At 39.8% G+C, this 22,091-nt stretch overlaps 1 protein-coding gene across 1 annotated transcript; it reads right to left on the bottom strand.

Moving 5' to 3' along the window:
- Positions 1-1,769: 1,769 nt before the first annotated feature.
- Positions 1,770-10,536, bottom strand: LOC137291637 (peptidyl-prolyl cis-trans isomerase 7-like). The gene is made up of 6 exons (XM_067823048.1): positions 10,441-10,536; positions 8,405-8,478; positions 5,480-5,620; positions 4,499-4,605; positions 3,596-3,787; positions 1,770-1,999 (listed from the first exon to the last, which is right to left on the bottom strand). Exons 2-6 carry the CDS (start codon positions 8,451-8,453, stop codon positions 1,967-1,969), a joined length of 522 nt encoding a protein of 173 aa, XP_067679149.1. The 5' UTR covers positions 8,454-8,478; positions 10,441-10,536; the 3' UTR covers positions 1,770-1,966.
- Positions 10,537-22,091: the final 11,555 nt, after the last annotated feature.

Below are 22,091 nucleotides of genomic sequence, written 5' to 3'. Positions count from 1 at the left end.
TCCAGCAATATCACGGCTGGGGGACACCAGAAATGGGCTTCACACACTGTGCCCATGTGGGGAATCGACGTGCATGGTGAGCGAACTCTTTAACCACTCCACCGCCCTACAATACAGAAGATTATGATTGACCTATGTTCAAGTTACAGCCGGGTGTATTGCCCTGGCTGACTGACCGGTTGAGTTTTGATTTCCGCCGCTTTTAGCAATATCCCAGCATTATCACGACGGGGGCGCTAGAAATGAGCTTCACACATTGTGCCGGGAATCAAACCCGGGTCTTAAGCGTGACGAGCAAACGCCTCACCCATTAGGCTACCCACCGCCCGTATTGTTATGGAAAAACAAAGGTGTATGTGATTCATCTCTATTAGTTCCTTTAACCTGTAATAAAACACGTACCTAAGGAAGGCAATGCGTTAAAATACGAACCTAAGGTTTGGGGTACTTGGATAAATACAATTCGGCGTACCTAAATCGTCTTTTTACACAACATGTGATTGTGTAAAATATCCTCACAACAAATGTTTTCAATAGGGACTGGGCCGCAAACACTTAAAAATGTCACACACACACACACACACACACACACACACACACACACACACAGAGTGAGAGTGAGAGTGGGTGAGTGTCTTCCTGACTTGCTTAAGATATATTAAGTGCGCTTTCCGCACATGGTTTGGCGACCTATTTCGTTTTCCAAGTTCATTTAATTATTATACCCACAATGATGTTAAGACATAACTATTTATATGTATAGTAATTATAGATAGCAGCGAGTTTCCAACTTTAATCTTCAACATTGTTTGCATTTCACCTCACTAGAGATAAATACCCAGAATAAAATAATAGGTTAAGCGCCCTCCTACCTCAAAGCTAAGACGGAATGCTGTGGAAAAGTTTCATTTATCAAAAATGGCAGTCGTGTGACCACATAAGTTACTTCTGATTTTCAAAAGAAGGTAACTTGTTTGAGAAAAAGAAAATGCCTGTTTTCCAAAAGCACATACATGTTGTTTAAAAAAGGTAAAATAAATAATTTCAATAAAGATTTTTTCTTAAACTGAAAAGTACTAAACCCATAATTATTGTCACATTTGGGGCTTTTTCTGAAACAACCTATATTGGCAAATAAACTGGGTGGCGCTTATCATTAGTCTGACCTTTCTGCTTCAGCATTATTTTTCAATGAATTCCTCTAGGCATCAGTGTTACATACACTGCCAAAGAACACAATTCTGTGAAGCTTGATGCAAACACTCAATGTTTTGTTTATTTGTTGCTCAAAAATCTTCAAGATTCCTGACTGATATGTCTGGCACTTACAAATAGTTTTACGCTGCTTTTAGCAATATTCCACCACTGCCACGGGTAGTCCAGAAATGGGCTTCACACATTGTACACGTGGGGAATTGGACATGTGACGAGCAATGCTTTTACCACTAGGTTACAACTCTGCCTTAATAAATAAATGCTTGATACAATGAATAACGATCCAAATAAATGAGGTGTATACTGATCATCAGTCTATCAAGTACTTGAGTCTGACAACTGGGACTCCTTTCAAGAAGAAACCTTCACTAAAGTCAACCTTACCTCCCCTTCTTACACTGCATTAAGGCTACCTTCATGACTTACGATCACCTGAGCCCTTTGTTAAAGGAGGCCCTGATCTATTTAGAAACTTTGTACCACAAGCACACACTGCCAGGGACCACAAACTGTGCAGTCACATACTTTTTCCGAAAAACATAAACACACTGTGATAGGTTTCAGACAATTTATTTTCTAAGAAGAACAAAATAATAAGTGCTTGTATAAAAAACAAAAAAATAGGTCAATGAGTGTGACATTAAATACATGAGTTGTGATTCTTCTTTGACATCTAGATAGGCTTGGAGTGTTGTGAGCTGCTCCCAACAACATGCGCAGTGCATTGTTCCTCTTCTGATGATGTTAACCATTACAGCTCTCCACAATCATGAATTAGACAGCGCTGCAACAGCAACAAGATATTATCTGAAACCCAGGCATTGGCTAGAATACAGCACTAGAACTATCCCCTTCAGGACCTAGACTTTTGAGGCTCTCTTAGAGCTAAGATAGTCTTAAGTGCCATACATTAACTTACCACTATATTAGTGCTAACAGAGCTTCAAAATTCTAATCAAGTCAGTTCTGGAAAAAGAAGTATAATTAAATGATAATTCAGTTTCACTCATGTCACAAATATAGTGAACAACAAAAGAAACACAACTCTGTTTTATTTTGTCAAATTTCTAAATAGAAGACATAATATGAATGCTTACTTTTACGAGATTTTATTTTTTTTCAAAACATGCATTTCTTTTGCTGTTCAGTATACTAAGGCAAATGATAAAGCTTAATCTAGGACCACTCTCCAAACCTACATGTCACAATGTTTAAACCTGACTGGTACACCAAAACAACACATACCACCTGGGAGGGAAACAAACCTGTTATAGCCTGCTATGAAGCATACATGCTGTAGATGGATCTGTTTGGTACAGTATATCTCTTGCAGCTGCACCTTATTGGTTAACATGAGTGAGTCGAGTTTAATGCTGCTTACAGCAATATTCCAGTAATATTGCAGAGAACATCAGAATTGGGCTTCACACTTTGTACCCATGTGAGGAATTGAACCTGGGCCTTCCACGTGATGAGCCAACGCTTCAACCACTTGGCTACTCACTGTCCCTCATGTGTCAGAAAAGTCAATCACACAAGACAAGTTAACATCAGCTCAATTGAAAAGCTGACTAGCTATTCTCAAAACGTTCATAGCCCTACGAACTTCTTAAGTCCACTCTTAACACAATGGTTACAATCAAAGTAAAGATTGTATTGCTATGAAAGTTCCGAGAATAAGTTTCTATCTGTTTCCAATTCAATTCTCCTGACATATTGAAACATGTCAGCAAGATAAATGAATTGTAGACCTGTATATCATTCCAGCAGGGTTCCTCATGGGTTTATACCATCTATAAAATAAACCTAGCACTGTAGTGAATTCAGCCTAATGCTACCAGATACAGCTGGAAAGGCACGAGTAACAACTGATGTAGGAAGCATAACACCTTACATATCAAGAGTGCTACAGCTTCAACTTCTTTTACACAAACCACTGGTCACAAAAACCTTGGCTTAGGCATACATTAGTTTTTTTCCTTTTGAATTGGCATGATCTTTAGGGACAAGCAGTGTCACAGTCCTTAGATATTTAAACAGTTGAGCTGATCTTACTTTAATTATTTTCCTGTATTTTGGTTTAAAATGGAAAGTTTAAGTTGGTGCAGGTCTTGTAGATTAGCCATTATGGTGAAAAACACATAAAATATCATGCAAACAATGAATGAATGAGTCATAATGAGAGAAAGTCTGGGTACTGACAATCTGATTACTACGGATTCTGTCACATCCAAGGGACACAACTCTGCACGGCAAACTGGAGCATCTCCGACCAGTTGGCCCCTCCTACATTTGAAAAAATGACCAAAATCTTTCCATTTTTAAGGATCTATTAGCAAGGATGGCCACAAATGAAAGTAAATCTTATCATCCACATTACCTTCTTGGGAGCATCACTTCTGTCAGTCTCCACAGCCTCTAGCTTCTTCACTATGTCAAAACCATTAACCACTTTGCCAAAGACCACGTGCTTCCCATCCAACCAGCTTGTGACAACGGTGGTTATGAAAAATTGGGAGCCATTGGTATGTGGTCCGCAGTTGGCCATGCTCAGCAGTCCTGGCTCTGTGTGCTGAAAGGAAGGACACATTGTGTTGCTGAATTTCTACTGCCCATTTCTCATTTGTTGTTTTACTGATTTTATTCTCTCAAAAGACTTTCCAATTTTCTTTTACAATTCTATTTTTGTCAATTTTTGTTTGGTGCCACATGCATCAACCCAGTCAGTAAATCAAACCATCTGATCTGGTTAGTGTCCACTGACCATAACCAGTGGTACATGATCACTAATTCTAACTAAAACCTTCATAGGTCTCTGAAGATCAAATTATCAATCGTGACAATGAACAACAGTTATGGAAAATAAACAATCATCCCTCTAATGCTGTAGAAATCCACTAAAGCAACATTTGTTCAAGTGACCTACTCTGCAAACAGTCCTAGTCTTGCTCGAGCAGACACCATCAGATATCTAAATTTACTAACAGTCCAAAGCCCATTTGAGACAAGTGTCATGAAAAATACCTCTTTGTGGTTCAAATTCTTATGTCATGGGTCAATGAACACGAGGCTCTGTCAATCCCGGACTACAATACTGAACCAACAACATCCCTGCTCATCCCAAATGAAGACAGCGAGTCAGTGTAGTTTTGCTACGCCTAGCAATATTCCAGCAATATCATGGCGGGCTTCACACATTGCACCAGTGAGGGGAATTAAACCCGAGACGAGCAAAAACTTTAACCACAAGGCTACCCAACCACTCCTACATGAAGACAGTCACCTTCAGGATGAAGTTTTCATCCTTGAATGTTTCCCCGTAGATGCTTTCACCTCCTGTTCCATCCCCCTTAGTGAAGTCACCACCTTGAATCATGAACTCTGGGATAACTGAGGGCAAAGAAGCAGCATGTTACAGATTGTCAACAGTGCCTTGAACAAACTGGCTTACACTAAAACGACTGGCACAAAACCTATGCATTGTCTGTCTATTTTTTAATCTGTCCATCTTTGAACCCTAATCTACTAATACTGTCTCTCTAAAACTAAAGTACTAACAATTTATCCACATTCACATTTCATAATCATTTTCAGATTCTTCTTCATATTTTGAAAAACTAAAGAAATACCATATTTTGACAAAAGGGTAGGCTTGATGATTATCAATGGCCCAAAAGACATGTTCAAAATAAGATCTATCCCTTTTGTCAAGCATCACTGATAGACTGGCTTAGGAAATGTGGGATTACTAGGGGTGTTTTGAATAACTGAAATAATCAAAGAAAAGTGACCAGACGACCAAGCAATCAATGACATTTTTTAATAATCAAACAAATGACTTTTTGAGCCTCTGTTTCAGTGTTTGAAACACTTGAGGATAAAAAATATCTCAGAAGTTGTCAGGATCAGGAAAGCATGTTTAATTATTAAAAAAAAGTCACTTCATGTACTGAAAAGTCATGACTGAATATTTCTTGAAGACTCTAGATAACTTATGTTCATAAAATATAAGTTATCACGTTACAGCTGCAAGTTACATCATTTTACACTGGATGTGAAATTTGCAAATAAAAGAAAAATCAACAGAGAAGCATGTTATACTTATCTGCAATAACAACCTGAATAATTGAAAACTGGCCAAACGATGCTAACCAAGTTTTTTCTACCACTGCTCATTGATAATGAACCAATTATCAAATGTGAGATCTCAACCAATTCCTAATACTAGTTCTTACTGTCCAGGGCATCTGAGCAGTATACTTACTTCTGTGGAACGTACATCCCTTAAAGTGGAGGGGCTTGCCACTTTTACTAGATTTTCCCTTTTCTCCAGTGCAAAGAGCTCTAAAGTTCTCCGCCGTTCTAGGTACCTTGTCTTTGAACAGCTCGAATTCAACACGACCCACTGAAATACATTCATTTTTGTTTTCATATTATCAACAGGACCAAAATTATAACAATCCACAGCACTGACAGTTCACTAAAATTTAGATATATATATATATATATATGTATGTATATAAAATTGTCCACTGGTCATGAAGGGGGCATGGGTTGATGTATCCTTGATGTTCCTCAAAACAAACACAAAACAAACATTAAGGATACATCAACCCATGGGCCCTGAGGGACCAGTGAACAACATATTCTTACCGGACACCTCAATGTCAATTTTGAACTGTTTGAAGCATGGGTGAATCAAACGATTTGAATCTTGCTTCTTGTTGTTTTTCCTGCACATCTCGTCATAGTAAAATCGCAACGGTGTAATCCCCCTTCTGTATATTCACTGGGACTACATTTGAATTTTATGTCAAACTTTAGATATCGAACCATCATTTGATCTGGCAGATGACAGTTAGCTCCTTTCCATCTATTTGCATTCACAAGACGTCAGTAATTTCCGTGCATCATGCATGAGTCAATGTTATTCGAGATAAAGAAGTGCTACCACGAAGTATAGTCTACCATGAATATACAAGTCCAAGTAATTTCATATCACCTGCTATTCTGTGTTATACACATGGGGTTTCAGCTCTGTCTATGAAGGTCACCATTCCTGGTTGATATGGGAGGCCCAGTCGTCTGGGGCATTTTTTATGGATAACTTCTTAATTTCTACACAACAGTTACAGAGCTAATTCTTGCTTCTTCATCAGGTGAACGCTTCGTCATGCCATGTATTCTTGTACACTCTCCCTCCTTGTATTGTCTAAACAAGTTTAATCTATATATTATATCATATAGATTCACTCTTTGTACTGCCTCAGCATTTACCTGATGAAGGAGCTGGAATTAGCTCTGAAACATTGTGTAAAGAACAAAAAGGAAGTTGTCATTCACAAAAACGTGTCATGTGTTCGGGAATTGATCCAATTAAAACACATTTATCACTTATTCATGACATATAATATACATTGCTGCTTTTAAAAAAACAAATAAACAAAATTATAAGCATACAATCGCGATTCAAAAGTGCAATATTTTGTACTTGGGCTTACTTGCCCCGAAACGAAGCCCTCGGGAGACTGAACCCAGTCATAGCGGGTGGATATGCACTCAAGTGTAACAACGGCTTCCGATTGGCCGTTTCATTTGCTGATATGCTGAGGGTTCATTATGTGTACAGAAAGATGATCTGTTTGATGGGCATTTTAGAAGTATAGCCAGTCACAAGGAAGTAAGATTCTTTATGGATAACAACTTCTTTTTGTGTACTTGATGCGTCTTTTCAGTATGGATTCATATACTGTTGTCAAACAAAATCATATACACTAAAAGAAGTCGTTATCCATGAAGAATGTATATAGAGATGTTGGGTTTGGAAAATACATGTTCTCTGAATTTGCACTCGATCCAATCAAAAATCATGTCAGTAGAGATGGTAAACTACTGCGTGGCTGGAATCTGTCATTCGTCCAAGTACAAAGCAGGACTTGAAACTGACAAGAGTTTGCACCAGTTTCCGTCAGATCCAGTCATCCTAAAAATTAATGTAGTTTGTTTGCAACCCACAGACATAAAAACATGCCATGTGTATCACACCTGCCCAATTACATAATGTGGCAGACACGGGACTCGGGTGTACGAGTCATAAAGCAACTTATTTTCTTTATGTCGCATAGTCTGATAGGTGTTAAGATCAAATTGCACGTGGTCAATGATTGAAGCTGTGTATTGCATGTTGTCTTTAGCAGACAGGCAGACAGACATATAGGTGTGAATAAACCAGACACTGAGCTTTCTCTGTGACAGAGACTGCTAACCACAATCAACAAGTTGTTTTCACGTAACAAGTTGACTATTTACTTGTTTGTGTACACAACCAAGATTAGACTATTGCTCACGACCTCAAACGCTGGGCATGCATACTGTTTCAAGCTCCGCGAACATATTCACTGCGCATGCATTATGGACGCAGCACAGCACAGCTGTTGAAACCAGTTTTCTCCCCAGCGCTGGGGGGAATTTAGTCAAACGTTTGAACTTCGATTTCGCAGGCTTTTTTTTCATCGCATTTTTTTCAACTTTATAGGTTGAATTGGCATTTTTTATTATTTGTTTCGGTAAGTACATACCAAAAGGTACCAGAATCTGCAAAGTTGTGTTTTACGTTGCATGTGACTTTTAAATATGGTACTTGTTGGTTCCTGACTGGTGTTCAGCATTAATGGGTACAACAAGGGCTGGTCGGTTCGGAATCAACATTATGTGTTGGACAGGGGTATTCGTGCTGAAATGTGGCATGATCTCAGTAAGCATCATGCACTATAAAACCAGCTTAAGTCTGGTACCTATACATACACACACACATGTCATCAAATGAGTGACATATTTGTAAGTACAATGTTAAACCCCATTTCACCTCACATTACATAACATATATTAACAGACCCGCGAAGGTCCCAGGGTAGAATAGGCCTTCAGCAACCCATGCTTGCCACAAAAGGAGACTATGCTTGTCGTAAGAGGCGACTATGGGGATCGGGTGGTCAGACTCGCTGACTTGGTTGACACATGTCATCGAGTTCCCAACTGCGCAGATCAATGCTTATGTTGCTGATCACTGGACTGTCTGGTCCAGACTCAATTATTTACAGACCGCCACCATATAGCTGGAATATTGCTGAGTGCAGCGTAAAACCAAACTCACTCACTCACATATATTAACTGTATTGTGTCAACTTACCAACAGAACCGTCAATGCTAATATCAAAGAACACACGTGGGTTGGGCATTGTTATGTAGCCGAGTCTTTAAAACCTGCAACACAGAAAAATAGACGCCTTATTCATGAATACAATGCTTGTGATTTCTATTTCCTTGGTGTAGGCCATCCGGCCTATAAGTCACATACAACAAAGAATATCTAGATCATGGTCTGCATTTGCACATTCAACACATCACTACTAATATACATGTTATGAATTAATCTCAGAGTTTTTCCAGTCAATGTTTTCTCAAATTAAAACCACATAATATATAAGGTTCCATGCATGTTCCATGCATGTTGGAAAATCCATGTTTCACAACACTGAACGTTACAATGACCATTTCACTAAACTAAAAGACTAATTACTCAAAGTCACAAATAACACAGATCAACAGGCAATATATTCACATTCAACATGTTCATTAACTTTCCTGAAACATATTTTGCACATTACATGATCATGTTATCTTCCATCTAACAAAGTACTCTCCCACTGTTCACGACCCGTGAAGGTCCCGGGGTAGAATAGGCCTTCAGCAACCCATGCTTGCCATTAAAGGCGACTCAGCTTGTCGTAAGAGGCGACTAACGGGATCGGGTGGTCAGGCTAGCTGACTTGGTTGACATATGTCATCGGTTCCCAATCACGCAGATCGATGCTCATGTTGTTGATCACTGGATTGTCTGGTCCAGACTTGATTATTTACAGACCGCCGCCATATAGCTGGAATATTGCTGAGTGCGGCGTAAAACTAAAACTCACTCACTCACCCACTGTTCACATTCATTTCAATAATTATATCATTTCCATAAACATTATGGATATCAATGTTTATAATGTATACACGTTTCAAGGCTTATCCTTGCCCCTTCTACAGGTGAAAGCTAACAGATATACAGGATGAGTATACACTAGTAAATAGACGAAGCCAGAGTGACTACATACAATTATATATCACTGATATACTAAAATGAATGTAAAAAAATCAGATGTGTTGTTACAATTGCTTATGAAGGTAAGTAATAGAAGCCAAATGAGTGTAATTGATGTACGCAGGGTGAATGTTGTATTAACAGTAGCTTAAGTGGGTGATTAGAGTGATGACATAATATGATGGGATGGATCTGTCAATGGATAAAGCTTTAAAAACCATGCACCAATTATAAACAATTAGACATATACACCACAATACATATAAGAGTTATGTTTAAGAAAAAGAAGACAAACCATCCCACTCACGCATTCTAATAATTTTTAAAAGCCTGATGCAAGTTGGTATCTGCAGGCGACTAATCTTGAACTTAATAGTAAATCAGTCTAGGGCATTCAACTGTTTTCAGTTGTCTGACTCTACCATTATTGATTCGATGAGATAACTTAAGTTACGTCCCATACTTGAGGGAAGGATGCAAGAGAAAAAAATTTTAGCTCAGGTGAAAAGCAAGTCCAAACATTCAACTATGTTCTACTAATAAAGAGGTCTGAGATATCTCCACAAGAGTTCCTCCCGTTCCCCCACCTCATATAATTTTCACAAATTGATATATACTAGAATTATTTATAAATCCTAACCCAACACAACCATACTAGAGGACACACAAAAATACCTCCCCCCCCCCCCCCCCCCCCCCCCCCCCAATTAAGTACAATGAGATTGAATGACTTTGTTTCACGTCTGCGGAAGAAAGACTGGGGACGGAAGAAACGCCTTCCATGTATCCTATCCAAACTCCAGGGCTGAAGGTCGAACACAAATGGCTACCTCCAAACTATATAAAGAAAAACAGGGGTCAAAAACAGTCACATCTCGTACCAACTGAAGTGAGTACTGAGACAGACATTTGAATTTTCGGATTAGTGTTTGCGAAAACATTAATCGGTAACTATTACAAGCGGATCTACTCAGATAAACCCGCTTTACACCCGGAATATGGATGAATACAGCCTGCTGACGAAAGGAGAGATATCAGGGGATTACTAGATATTGTTACCAAACGGTTTTTGTACTGACCTAACGGGTGATATTAATCTATGGAGCGTAGAAACGGTCCGACGATATTACTGTTAGCCGGCTTGGCTCCTTCTTTTCGTTGAAAACTTCAAAAGTGTGGACGCGAAATTAAACGAACTGATAGCTGCCTGACTAAATGTAAATCACATCACAAACATTGACATCTGTTGAGTGAAAAACAACAGCAAATACACATGATCTTTAATTATATCACATCAAAAGCCATATGTTTTCAAAGTTTATTGTGTAGTGTTGATAGGTTCGTCAAAAGACACTTTTGGGAGGGACTCCGCTCATCAATAAATGATCCGTTATCATCCTTCCAGTATTTTTAAACAGAAATAACCACTGTCCCTTCGGTGAACGGAATATCTAAACATCTCACTAGTTTCACCTACAAAGCATCTTTTGAAGCTAGCGTTCAAAAATACATGTTTACTGGTGTCAGTCTCTTCCATGTTTTGAGGGGTTTTTTCACCGAAGTAGCATTTTACCGATGGATCATTGGACACTGCGACCCAAGGAATGTCATAGTTTAAGGTACTATAGTCCAATATAATATATATGCATTTAGTATATTGTTATTTCTTGTTCAGTATAGATATTGGGGTTTGGAGATATGGAAAACTGTTCTTCCGTTCGACCATATTCTTTCTTTCGCTGATTAACAGACGTAATGTTCAATAAGTGGGCTTGACACATTGTACCCATGTGAGAATGTGGGTCTTCAGTAAATAGAGTGGACTAGATTAGGCCCCCACTCCCCCCGCGTGTGCGTGCGCATCTGTGTGACATTTGAGTGGGCATTGACACACCTAGGATAAGATATGTAATATCAGCCCATTTCTTATTCAGAGTGAGTAGGTGAGTCAGTGAATGAGTATGGTTTTACACCACTTTTCAAAATGAAAAGCCAGGAAAACATAATATGTATATTGCATGTACGTCAACGTGATCGAAAGATGGTTTAGTGTGCATCGTATACGTACGTGATTATGAACAATAGACGTATGTCATATATATATCGTACATGACTGAAGGCGGGATGCATATGTGTGATATACTGCATTTTTACACACCCAACCCTAATACGTCATCGTTAGCAATGATGCCAGTGTGGTGGTCTACTCTTTTATACAAGTGATTGGGACTGAGTGAAGTTAGTTTTACGCCGCATTCAGCAAAACAAAAGCACTGACCAACAGAAGTTCTCCTTGAGATTTAATGCAATAATTGTGAGTGAGTGAGTATGGATTTACGCTACCTGGAGACATATTTCAGCAATATCACGGTTGGAAAAACCAGAAATGGAAAACCCATCACTGTACCCATGTGAGGAATAGAAACAGTACCTTCGGAGTGATGAGCGAAAGCTTTAACCACTATGCTACCCTATCGCCCCCTTATTGCAATAAAATGTCCATGGTCGATCACAAACTCTGGGTTTGTTTGTTTAACGCAGCACACAGCAATATTTCCCTCTGAATCTGTAAATAATCGAGTCTGGACCAGGCAATCCAGCAATTCGTATACACGTGTCAACCAAGTCAGCGAGCCTGACCTCCAGATCATTTTGGTCGCCTTCCACGACAAGCATGGGTTATTGGAGATGATTTCTATTCCAGCTCTTCACTAATCAGCTTAAAAAAGCTTCCTTAACATGAGGGACACGGCGTTTCGGAGTATATTCGTTCTCCTTGAAGAAACCTATGAGACCGATACCTGTAGTCAACATCCATATATATATTTTCAACTTTTTGTGTCGATGTTCACATCCAAAACCCTTCTGCATATATGTATATAGGTGAGTGGAACCACGGCTATTCTACTCTATTCTAATTCCTATTAGCCGGTGTCACAGTCCTTGAACCACATTATTATCCCTAATGCCTACCTCTCCCTGTTGTGCTAAAGCCGTAAATGAAGCAGGTCTAGATTCCCCTGGGCTAAGGATCCCCGGGGCCTCTTTTCTGTTTAAATCTGTTACAATCAAAATTTATTATTCAGAGACAAAGCGTTAGTCTATATTTCCCTTCTGCCTAGCCCTTTCATCAATGCTAAAGCCCTAAATGAAGCAAGCCTTGGTTCCTTCAGGTTCGAGTCTGAATCTCTCCTCCCCCTGGTACTCCTTTTCAGTGAAAACGAGAATTGCTCGATTACGGAAAGGGGCGAGTGGTGACGAAAGGATAATAAGCTGGTTCTCGGCTCCCTCTGCGCTCGCCAGCTTGCGCTATGCCAAGTCCCAGTTTGTCTGCCGGAGTGTGTTGCGGGCGTCGAGTCGGGAACATTGCCATTGGCACACTTCGCCAAACTTAATTAAAATAAACAACACAAGTAGTAAATTGCTTTTATTACCCGTTTAACGAGTAAATACACCGATACGTATGACGTAAAATTCTAAAAAAAAGAACTTATTTGACTTCAGGGCGGAACTGTACAATCTGCACATCACTTCCGCCTTGACTGAACTCTCAAACAGGTTTGTAGTTGTCACTGAAACAGTTGTAACTCATCAAAATGAGTACACGCGTCAAAGCACATAAAGGGACATGGAACAACAAACCGATGACTGACCAACATTCAACGTTAGTCTACAATGCCGAGTTTACGAGTGACGAGTTTAAGAAAATATCATACGGCGTCATTCCCCAGGAGATGGAAGATAAGTGGTTTATTTACATGGGGGAAAACAGCCATACCTTGTACCTGCACCGAAGCTGGACAGGAATATGTATTTACGTAGTCGACTTCATCAAGACTGAAACCGGTACGTACAAAGTTGACCGCGTGCTTGTAAACAGGAACAAGGAAGAGTATACAAATGACAACGATGCCGAGGATGTGGACATTCTGGATATGCTTATCAGATGGTGTCTGTAGAAACTAAACTGTTAAATACTTTTGCGGAGATACACAGTGGGTCGGATGTGATTCTTCTTATCGGTTCAGTGAATGTGAAAAAGTTTGGAATCGAAATTTAACGAACTGATATGGCCAGGACCATTATTGTCAAACACTGAAAGCTGTGTATACAGGAATATATCACCGCGAACTGTGTTCCACTGGAGATATTGTTTTGATAGAAGATTTTGTACAATCCCCCCACAATGCTATGACGCCATGCACTATGACGTCATGGTGACTTGCAGACATGTATAAATTATAGGGTGAACTGTTACTGACAAGCCAGCTGCTGTGATACTTGAGTTTTTCAAGGACATCTACATCCTCTTTGTTCTTTTGTACTGGATATATTGCCTATGATCACAGGGTGCACATGTCGTCTAAGGCGTCGCCACTCTCAAATTTGCCTCCTTTTGCAACACACACACGCACGCACACACACACACACACACACACACACACACACACACACACACACACACACACACACATGATTATGTATTGGAAACGTATATATGCTGGAATCACCGCGAACAGTCGCCGTGGAGACTCAAAGGAATTCTCTGCAATGACAAAATCAACATCTTCGCTCACCCACGAGCTTTTGATATTTGGAACAGAGCACTGAGATTTGGCAGTTGTGACTGTATGTTCTTATAGATTTCACGCAGATTACACGCAATTCTTGTTAACAAATGGAATTATATATTCATCAATGGCGACGGGAAGAAAATCTACGATTCCAGCTATTAAAGAAAACGACCATGTCATAACTATGTGTAGATGAATCCGTGTTCGCCCCCAAAAATATATGTATGAATAAAAAAATTGAGTTCTTCACCAGTCCGGGTATCAGGTATACCTATTCATCCCTGCCCGCTGCCCAACAATGAAATAATGACAGTGGAAACAACAGCCCTGGACAACGTATTCGGTGCACTGTCGTCATTATGCTCTGTACCATACGAAGTGGTAATTTAATGGAACATGATATTGATGGACTAGTTGGCTGAGACAGTGTACCCCGAATCTCTGCTATCATAAGAGGTATACTACTCATAAGACAACAAATACTTGTTAATGGTTCTCAGGTCACATCGTTTTAATAGCTTCCACAAGATACCCAGTTTGGTGCTACTTGAGGATCAACCAGGAAACATTCATCTTTTCAAACATAACAGCAGAGACGTTTTTTAGAATTGTTTTGTCGTCATTTGTTACTCCCCATGTATCCTTCCATCTGTAAAGTGATTGACTGCATATCACTTTTTTGTTTGTAATAAAAAAAACTCACGCATTGTACAATGTTGATCAGTTTATATTTTTCGTTATAGGATCTGGGATCAAGGCTCATGAGCTCATGATCAGTATGAACGTTTCATCTGAACCAGTAACCCACTCCGAGGTCGTTTTGCGTCTATGATAAATATCTAAACGAATAAACGAGAACTTACGTTCTGTAGGCTTGTCATGATGAAGGCCCTGGTACGGTTCCCCACTTAGGTACAATGTGTGAAAACCGCCCTGACTGATTCTACTGGAATATTGCTAAAAGCAGTGTAAAACCATAATCACCAGGGTCGAACCCAGGAGGTACGTGCGTCACACAGATCATGAAGTCCGAGGGTTAAGGGGAACTTCTCAGTGGGAAAGGACCCTGGGGGTATATTCTCTGGATCCGCCCTGTTCTCTCACTTACTACATCACTGCTGGACAGAACGTGTTCCCGAACTTTGTCGTCCATGTCGTCTCACTCACACACTATCATTAGCAATGTGGAGGTGACTTGTTCCACACCATTGCACCTCCATGCCATCAATCCCAAATACCATTACACCTCCAACCCAAAACATTACAAGTTAGTGAATGTGTTGAGTGGTACTCCAGAATCAGCAATATTCCTGCTATATAGCGACAGTCTGTGAATATTCGAGTCTGGATCTATCAATGCAGTGATCAAGAGCATGAGCATCGATCTGCACAAATGGGAACCGATGACTTGTCAACCAAGTCAGTGAGACTGACCACTCGATCTCGTCAGTCGCCTCTTACGACAAGCATAATCATCTTTTGTGACAAAGGCGTCTTTGGGTTGCTGAGACCTGCTTTATTCCTGATCTTCACGGGTTCCAAAACTTACGAAGCTTAGAAACACAAGCGTGAGCCAAACGTTCACCTGGACGTTTGTGGACCTTCACACGATTGGAGCTGTCCTGTTGAAACATGCACTCACGTGTCACCATTATACTGTTCCAGTCTTGTTTGATGAACAGGTGACGTTTACGATAAGTCTGGACGTGCCTGGTGGTGACCTGAAAGCAAAATGTTGTGTTCCCTCAGCCGTAGACTAACAACTAGTCTCTGAAATGAACATATTTTACTGAAAAAAGTTCATAGTGAAAAAAAGATATATAATGAAATGGAGCCCTGAGGCTTTCTTCATTTTCAGAAGGTAAGGGAATCTCGACTTGCCACATTTTCTAGACTATGCATGTGCTTTCTTGGATATATTTGCTTCAAGGTCTGTACGACAGACTACCTCAGCCGCGGAAAGGATGCAGTTCTAGGTTAAACAAATAGAAGTGATAAACCTGGACATACATGTATATCCCTATAGTTGTGACAGGAAAAAATGTTACAAATTAGGTAAGGAGGGATGATCGGATGAACTACATTACATAATTGGGGAGTCAGCACCGCACCATAAGGTTCCACTACACTATATCAGTATCACATGCTGCCCGAGCGAGGACCGTATGGAAACAACTCAAACGGACAGAGGCCTGTGACAGCTGTGATTGGATGAAATAGTGTAAGATGTGTATGTGTTTTAAAAGCACATCCACCCCGTTATTAAAATTGACCACAATTTTAAGTATTTAGTGCTGTCATTTTTATCACCATGGGTTATGCCTATGTGTGTACATATATTTGGAAGTAGGTGACATTCGGTGCGGAGCTGGGGGTTGATGTGTTCCGCTTCCTGTGCTTGGCAAATGTGCCGGACAAGTTGGCCACAACTTGTGTTTTATTGTAGCTTAGAGGCCAGACTGTGCCCATGTGTACATGGAATGGCTGTTGATAGCCTGGATATTTTAAAAAAAAATATAAGGTTACTATAGAAGTCTATGGGAAAACATTTGGTGTTGTGTAACCATAATGTTTCAGCAACTATGCAACTGAAACTGTGGTGTAACGTTGTCTGGCACGCTTGTAGTGATAGAGTTGCCTCCCTTGGATCATCGTAGACGCTTCGAGGACTGAGCTCAACCTGAACCAAGCCCAATACTTCAATTATCTTTGAAACTTAAGTAGCCATTTGACAGGTCGAGTTATGTTAATCTGTAGGGGTGTTTTAATCAACATATCCAAAAACTGACTTTGTTATAGTGTTGTGATGCATGTATTTTCAGTCCACCCGACAACCTGTGAACCTCCCGATGATTCCGGTCACTATCGGATTCTGGTCATACTGATAGACTTAGATGTTCAGACTATCAGCAAACTGACCAAGTTGTATTGGGGGGGAATATACCAGTGTGAGGGTAAACAACAGACAACTCTAAGCAACAGTTTCTTCAGTTGATGTCTTTTGCATCCTATACGGATGATATCACGTCAAGAAATTCCCTGTAAACTTGTTAGTCAGAATGTGTCAAAAAGTCAAAACTGAGAATTGTAGAATACCTACCAAATGGCTCATCGTAACTGGGCAACGTCATTGATGCAGGATGTTCACGCTTCATATTTTATAATACGTTTTATTATTGCGGATTATCAAAAGAAATCAATGTTCCTGTAAGCTCCCGACCGCCTTTTCCTAGTTATAGTTGTGACAATTTTCAAAGGCTAAAGAAAAAAGGTGACATGCTTCTCGGGCATGAGAGCGTCATTTTATTTGTAGCAATTTTTTATCGCCATTTAAAAAAGAAATCGCACCCCAATCATCCATTTGTCCACTATATGAATGAGTGTCTGTAAGAACGAGTGTAACTGAATCTACTACTCATTAACACGTGCTAATGCTCCCAAGCTGTACTTCTTAGAGTGTTTCTCCCGCGTCATTTTTTTCTATCAATTTTTTTTAAAAAAGTCCTACCACCGTCGTCACGTTTGAAAAAAAGTGCCTGAGAAACATTTCATTTTTTATGCAGCCTAATGTAACCCGCCCTTCCTTTCTCTGTCCTTTTCCCCGCAGATTCAATGTTCACACTTTCGAGATTCTTTTCATATGGCAATGCAGCGATAAACCAACCCTCAATAACTATGACGCACGTATATACATATTGAAATAAAAAGTGTTATATGTCATATTTGCTGTTCACATGGAGATCCGGATTAGTATTGATCTTCAGCAACCATGCTGGTCGTAAGAGACGACTAAAGGGATGGAGTGGTCAGATGATGTTGATCACTGGATTGTCTGGTCCAGACTCGACTATTTACAGCGGGAATATTGCTGAGGGTGGCGTTAAACAGCAAACAAACCAGATAGTGTTACCCCTTCAGTAGGTGCACTATTAACTGACATTTCCAGGGTTCAGTGCTCAGAGACCGTCACTTTACATGTAACTGTTCATTGTCGAACAGAGACGATCTGACGGCAATGCACGATAATGCACGGCTGACAGACACACACACGCACGCATCTCCTCACAACTGTCTCGTGTTGTATCAAAGCAGTATTGAAGTTTGCACAGCAATATACCGCAGTCCATCTACATGGAGGTCAGTAAATAGTTGAGTCTGGACCAGACAATCCAATGATCAGCAGCACGAACTTCGATGTACGCAGTTTAGTATTAAAGTATAAGTAGCCACCGAAATCCTGAATATTAATCGTATTTCAAAGGACGAGTACTTACAATGGTATATTTCACAATCTTAGCTTGGTTATACAAACCCTTGAAATTACATCATTTGGGAAATATACAGATATATCAAATATCACTTTTGCTTAAAATGCTTCGATATCAGGAAATATTATGACTAACTCGAAACACGCTACAGAAACATGTCAGGATCATCTTTTACAATTTCAGCTTTACAAGTCATCCCAGCTGAATTAAAACGTTGGATCATTGGCGTAGCAAGGTTCGTTTTTCAGTGCTCGAGTACTGCACTTCCTTACCATGACACATGGGGAATGGAATTTAGCGTGAATAATTCAATATTACCATAACAGTTGTGACGGAAAGAAAAAGTCAGTTTGTTGGTGAAGAGGTTTCTGTGTGCGTTGGCCCGTGGGATGGAAATGATTAAATCATCTTTTTCTGTTTAAATTAAATGATGGGGCGGATAGTGGCACACAGCATGATACACACCGGTTTGATTTTAATTGACTGTATGTGAGTAGTGTAGTCACAAGCCGTGACGTTTCCCACGGGTAGGAGCTCAATAGGTCTGATGGAATTTGTTTTGTTGTCACAGCCACAAACATGTAGAATTTGTGCCTGCTGTTACTAAACAATGCAAGACATGTTGTTCAAGTTCATCTGAATATCTATTTTACTGAAAAGAAGATGCATTCCTGTTTTGCAAAAACAAAGTTTCTGCTTGTAAATATTATCAGTAACCACGTGTTCGCGTGTTTTGATACGGAGTTTTATGTCCGAATTAAATTTCAAACAAGGACGATTTATCAAGTGTTCGAGTTTGATATTAACTCATACACATGATAAATCTCCTCATCGAACTCGCGAACGCCCCAACTAAATGCTTTAGATATGGACTGAAAGAATAAGACAATAAAAATGGCGGCCGGTTGAGAGGTATAACTTTTTTTATTTCGGAACGTACACTTTTTTGGTTTATAACACTGTATTCAGCACAAAAAGTTCAGTTCTGTTCACAAAATCTGTTCACAGAAACGGTACAGGATACATACAATTTAAGCAAAATAGTAGCCGAAAGCGTCACATCCCTTCTTGCAGACATTCCTCCTCAGAAACTGTTACAATCAAACGTTCGAAATCGATTCTGTCATTCGTTGTCAACCTTTTTATCCTTCAAGAACTCTTTAATAACACAGAACAACGAAAGCAATTGCAACTCTATTAACATGAAACCTTATCAACTTGGGTGTCGAGGTTAGGTGACTGGTTTTGACCAATGGGTAGCCGAAATTGCTGTGTTAGTATAGATAATGCCCTTTATGAGAATGGTAAACATTTCAGTTGGTTACAATTGAACTGAACTTTACCCCCATTCCGCTCGCATTCTGCAGCATTAGATCTGAACGCTTACATAATTCATGTACAACTTAAACACATGTGTGAAACATAAATTGATAAAGTGTTTAGAAGCTGGTATGATGACGAGGAGCACTCTTTGTTGTAGTGGATGCGAAGTGTTGGTGTAGAGTCTAACACTGTTATCAAACAAATGATCTTGTGAAACAGTGTTAGGATCTAAACCGACATGTCGCATCCACAAAATGATGAAGTTGTCTATCCATAAAAATAATGTTCCCCTGTATATCGCTTGGCTGCAAGAATATACTGCCTGTACATACACGAACAGTGTTACACAGTTGTTAAACGAACAATGTTACACTCATGCCATCTGTTACTTGTTGTTGGGCTGTAGACATTATGAGACATTATTATTTTACAAAATATTCTAATTTCAAAATTTCGAAATATGGATTGTGAACTGAATGATATAATGATTCTCCGAAAACAATAGATTTGTTTGTTAGTAGTTTAGTACAAATCTAGTTTGTTGAAAATACGTAAAATGTGTTAAATGTGTTTAGTTTTTAAAACTTATGTAATGTAAGGTAAGTTTTAATTAGGTGATTAAGGGTGTGGATGATACAAACCATCTTTGTAATGAGCCAGTCCAGGGAACGACAAACAGAAACATATGAACGTATCTTGAGCTCTGACTAAACTTTGACTTATCACGAGTGACCTTCAATGATTGTATGATATCGTACTGCGATGGACGCTAGTGGATGACGATGCTGTCATCTACTAGCTCAACTGTCCCCCATGTAATTATGTAAGCGCCTTAACAACGCTGAAGTTGTGGTAAGGAATGCAAGGCAACACATATATTGAAGCACCCCACAAATCCTTTTTGCACTTTTCTCAACATTGTTTGCGGGAAAGTTCGTGTCAAGGTCTATTGCTCTAGGATGAGTCATCCTCGATGTGCCCCTCAAAAGCACCACGCCGGAAAATCCTCGTAATTCACCTCCTGTTCATGTCGAGAAGGGTTCCTTCAAGTACTATAGCCTCAGCGCGTTGTGTGTGACGCTGAGAGACAATTGTCTTCTCTAATCCGGTTATAATCACCGCATATCTTGATGAATGGTAATCAGATGCCTGGCTGAAAACTTTATGGGGGATGTTTGCTGGGGTTGACGTTTTATGTGTTTCGGTGTTTTGTTGGAAAACAGTTTACTGAATACTGTTTACTGTGATTGTTAGGAAGTGCATAGGGCTATCTCCTCAGATATTCAGTGTTGAATAGGTGTTGAATTGTGTGTGTGTGTGTGTGTGTGTGTGTGTGAGAGAGAGAGAGAGAGAGAGAGAGAGAAGAAGAAAGATATGGTGTGTGCATGTGTGCGTAGTAGAGATGGAATGGACATACACAGTATACGTGTATGAGAGATATATGTGTGTGAGAGAGATGCTGTGTATCACTATGTGTCTGAGAGAGAGAGAGAGAGAAGAAGAAAGATATGGTGTGTGCATGTGTGTGTAGTAGAGATGGAATGGACATACACAGTATACGTGTATGAGAGATATATGTGTGTGAGAGAGATGCTGTGTATCACTATGTGTCTGAGAGAGAGAGAGAGAGAGAAGAAGAAAGATATGGTGTGTGCATGTGTGTGTAGTAGAGATGGAATGGACATACACAGTATACGTGTATGAGAGATATATGTGTGTGAGAGAGATGCTGTGTATCACTATGTGTCTGAGAGAGAGAGAGAGAGAGAGAAGAAAGATATGGTGTGTGCATGTGTGTGTAGTAGAGATGGAATGGACATACACAGTATACGTGTATGAGAGATATATGTGTGTGAGAGAGATGCTGTGTATCACTATGTGACTGAGAGAGAGAGAGAGAGAGAGAGAGAGAGAGAAGAAGAAAGATATGGTGTGTGCATGTGTGTGTAGTAGAGATGGAATGGACATACACAGTATACGTGTATGAGAGATATATGTGTGTGAGAGAGATGCTGTGTATCACTATGTGACTGAGAGAGAGAGAGAGAGAGAGAGAGAAGAAGAAAGATATGGTGTGTGCATGTGTGTGTAGTAGAGATGGAATGGACATACACAGTATACGTGTATGAGAGATATATGTGTGTGAGAGAGATGCTGTGTATCACTATGTGTCTGAGAGAGAGAGAGAGAGAAGAAGAAAGATATGGTGTGTGCATGTGTGTGTAGTAGAGATGGAATGGACATACACAGTATACGTGTATGAGAGATATATGTGTGTGAGAGAGATGCTGTGTATCACTATGTGTCTGAGAGAGAGAGAGAGAGAGAAGAAGAAAGATATGGTGTGTGCATGTGTGTAGTAGAGATGGAATGGACATACACAGTATACGTGTATGAGAGATATATGTGTGTGAGAGAGATGCTGTGTATCACTATGTGACTGAGAGAGAGAGAGAGAGAAGAAGAAAGATATGGTGTGTGCATGTGTGCGTAGTAGAGATGGAATGGACATACACAGTATACGTGTATGAGAGATATATGTGTGTGAGAGAGATGCTGTGTATC

Source organism: Haliotis asinina, chromosome 7 (genome assembly GCF_037392515.1).
Source record: "Haliotis asinina isolate JCU_RB_2024 chromosome 7, JCU_Hal_asi_v2, whole genome shotgun sequence".
Taxonomy (NCBI): domain Eukaryota; kingdom Metazoa; phylum Mollusca; class Gastropoda; order Lepetellida; family Haliotidae; genus Haliotis; species Haliotis asinina.
The sequence above is the reverse complement of the archived record's forward strand: the minus strand, read 5'-3'. Positions and strand labels throughout refer to the sequence as shown.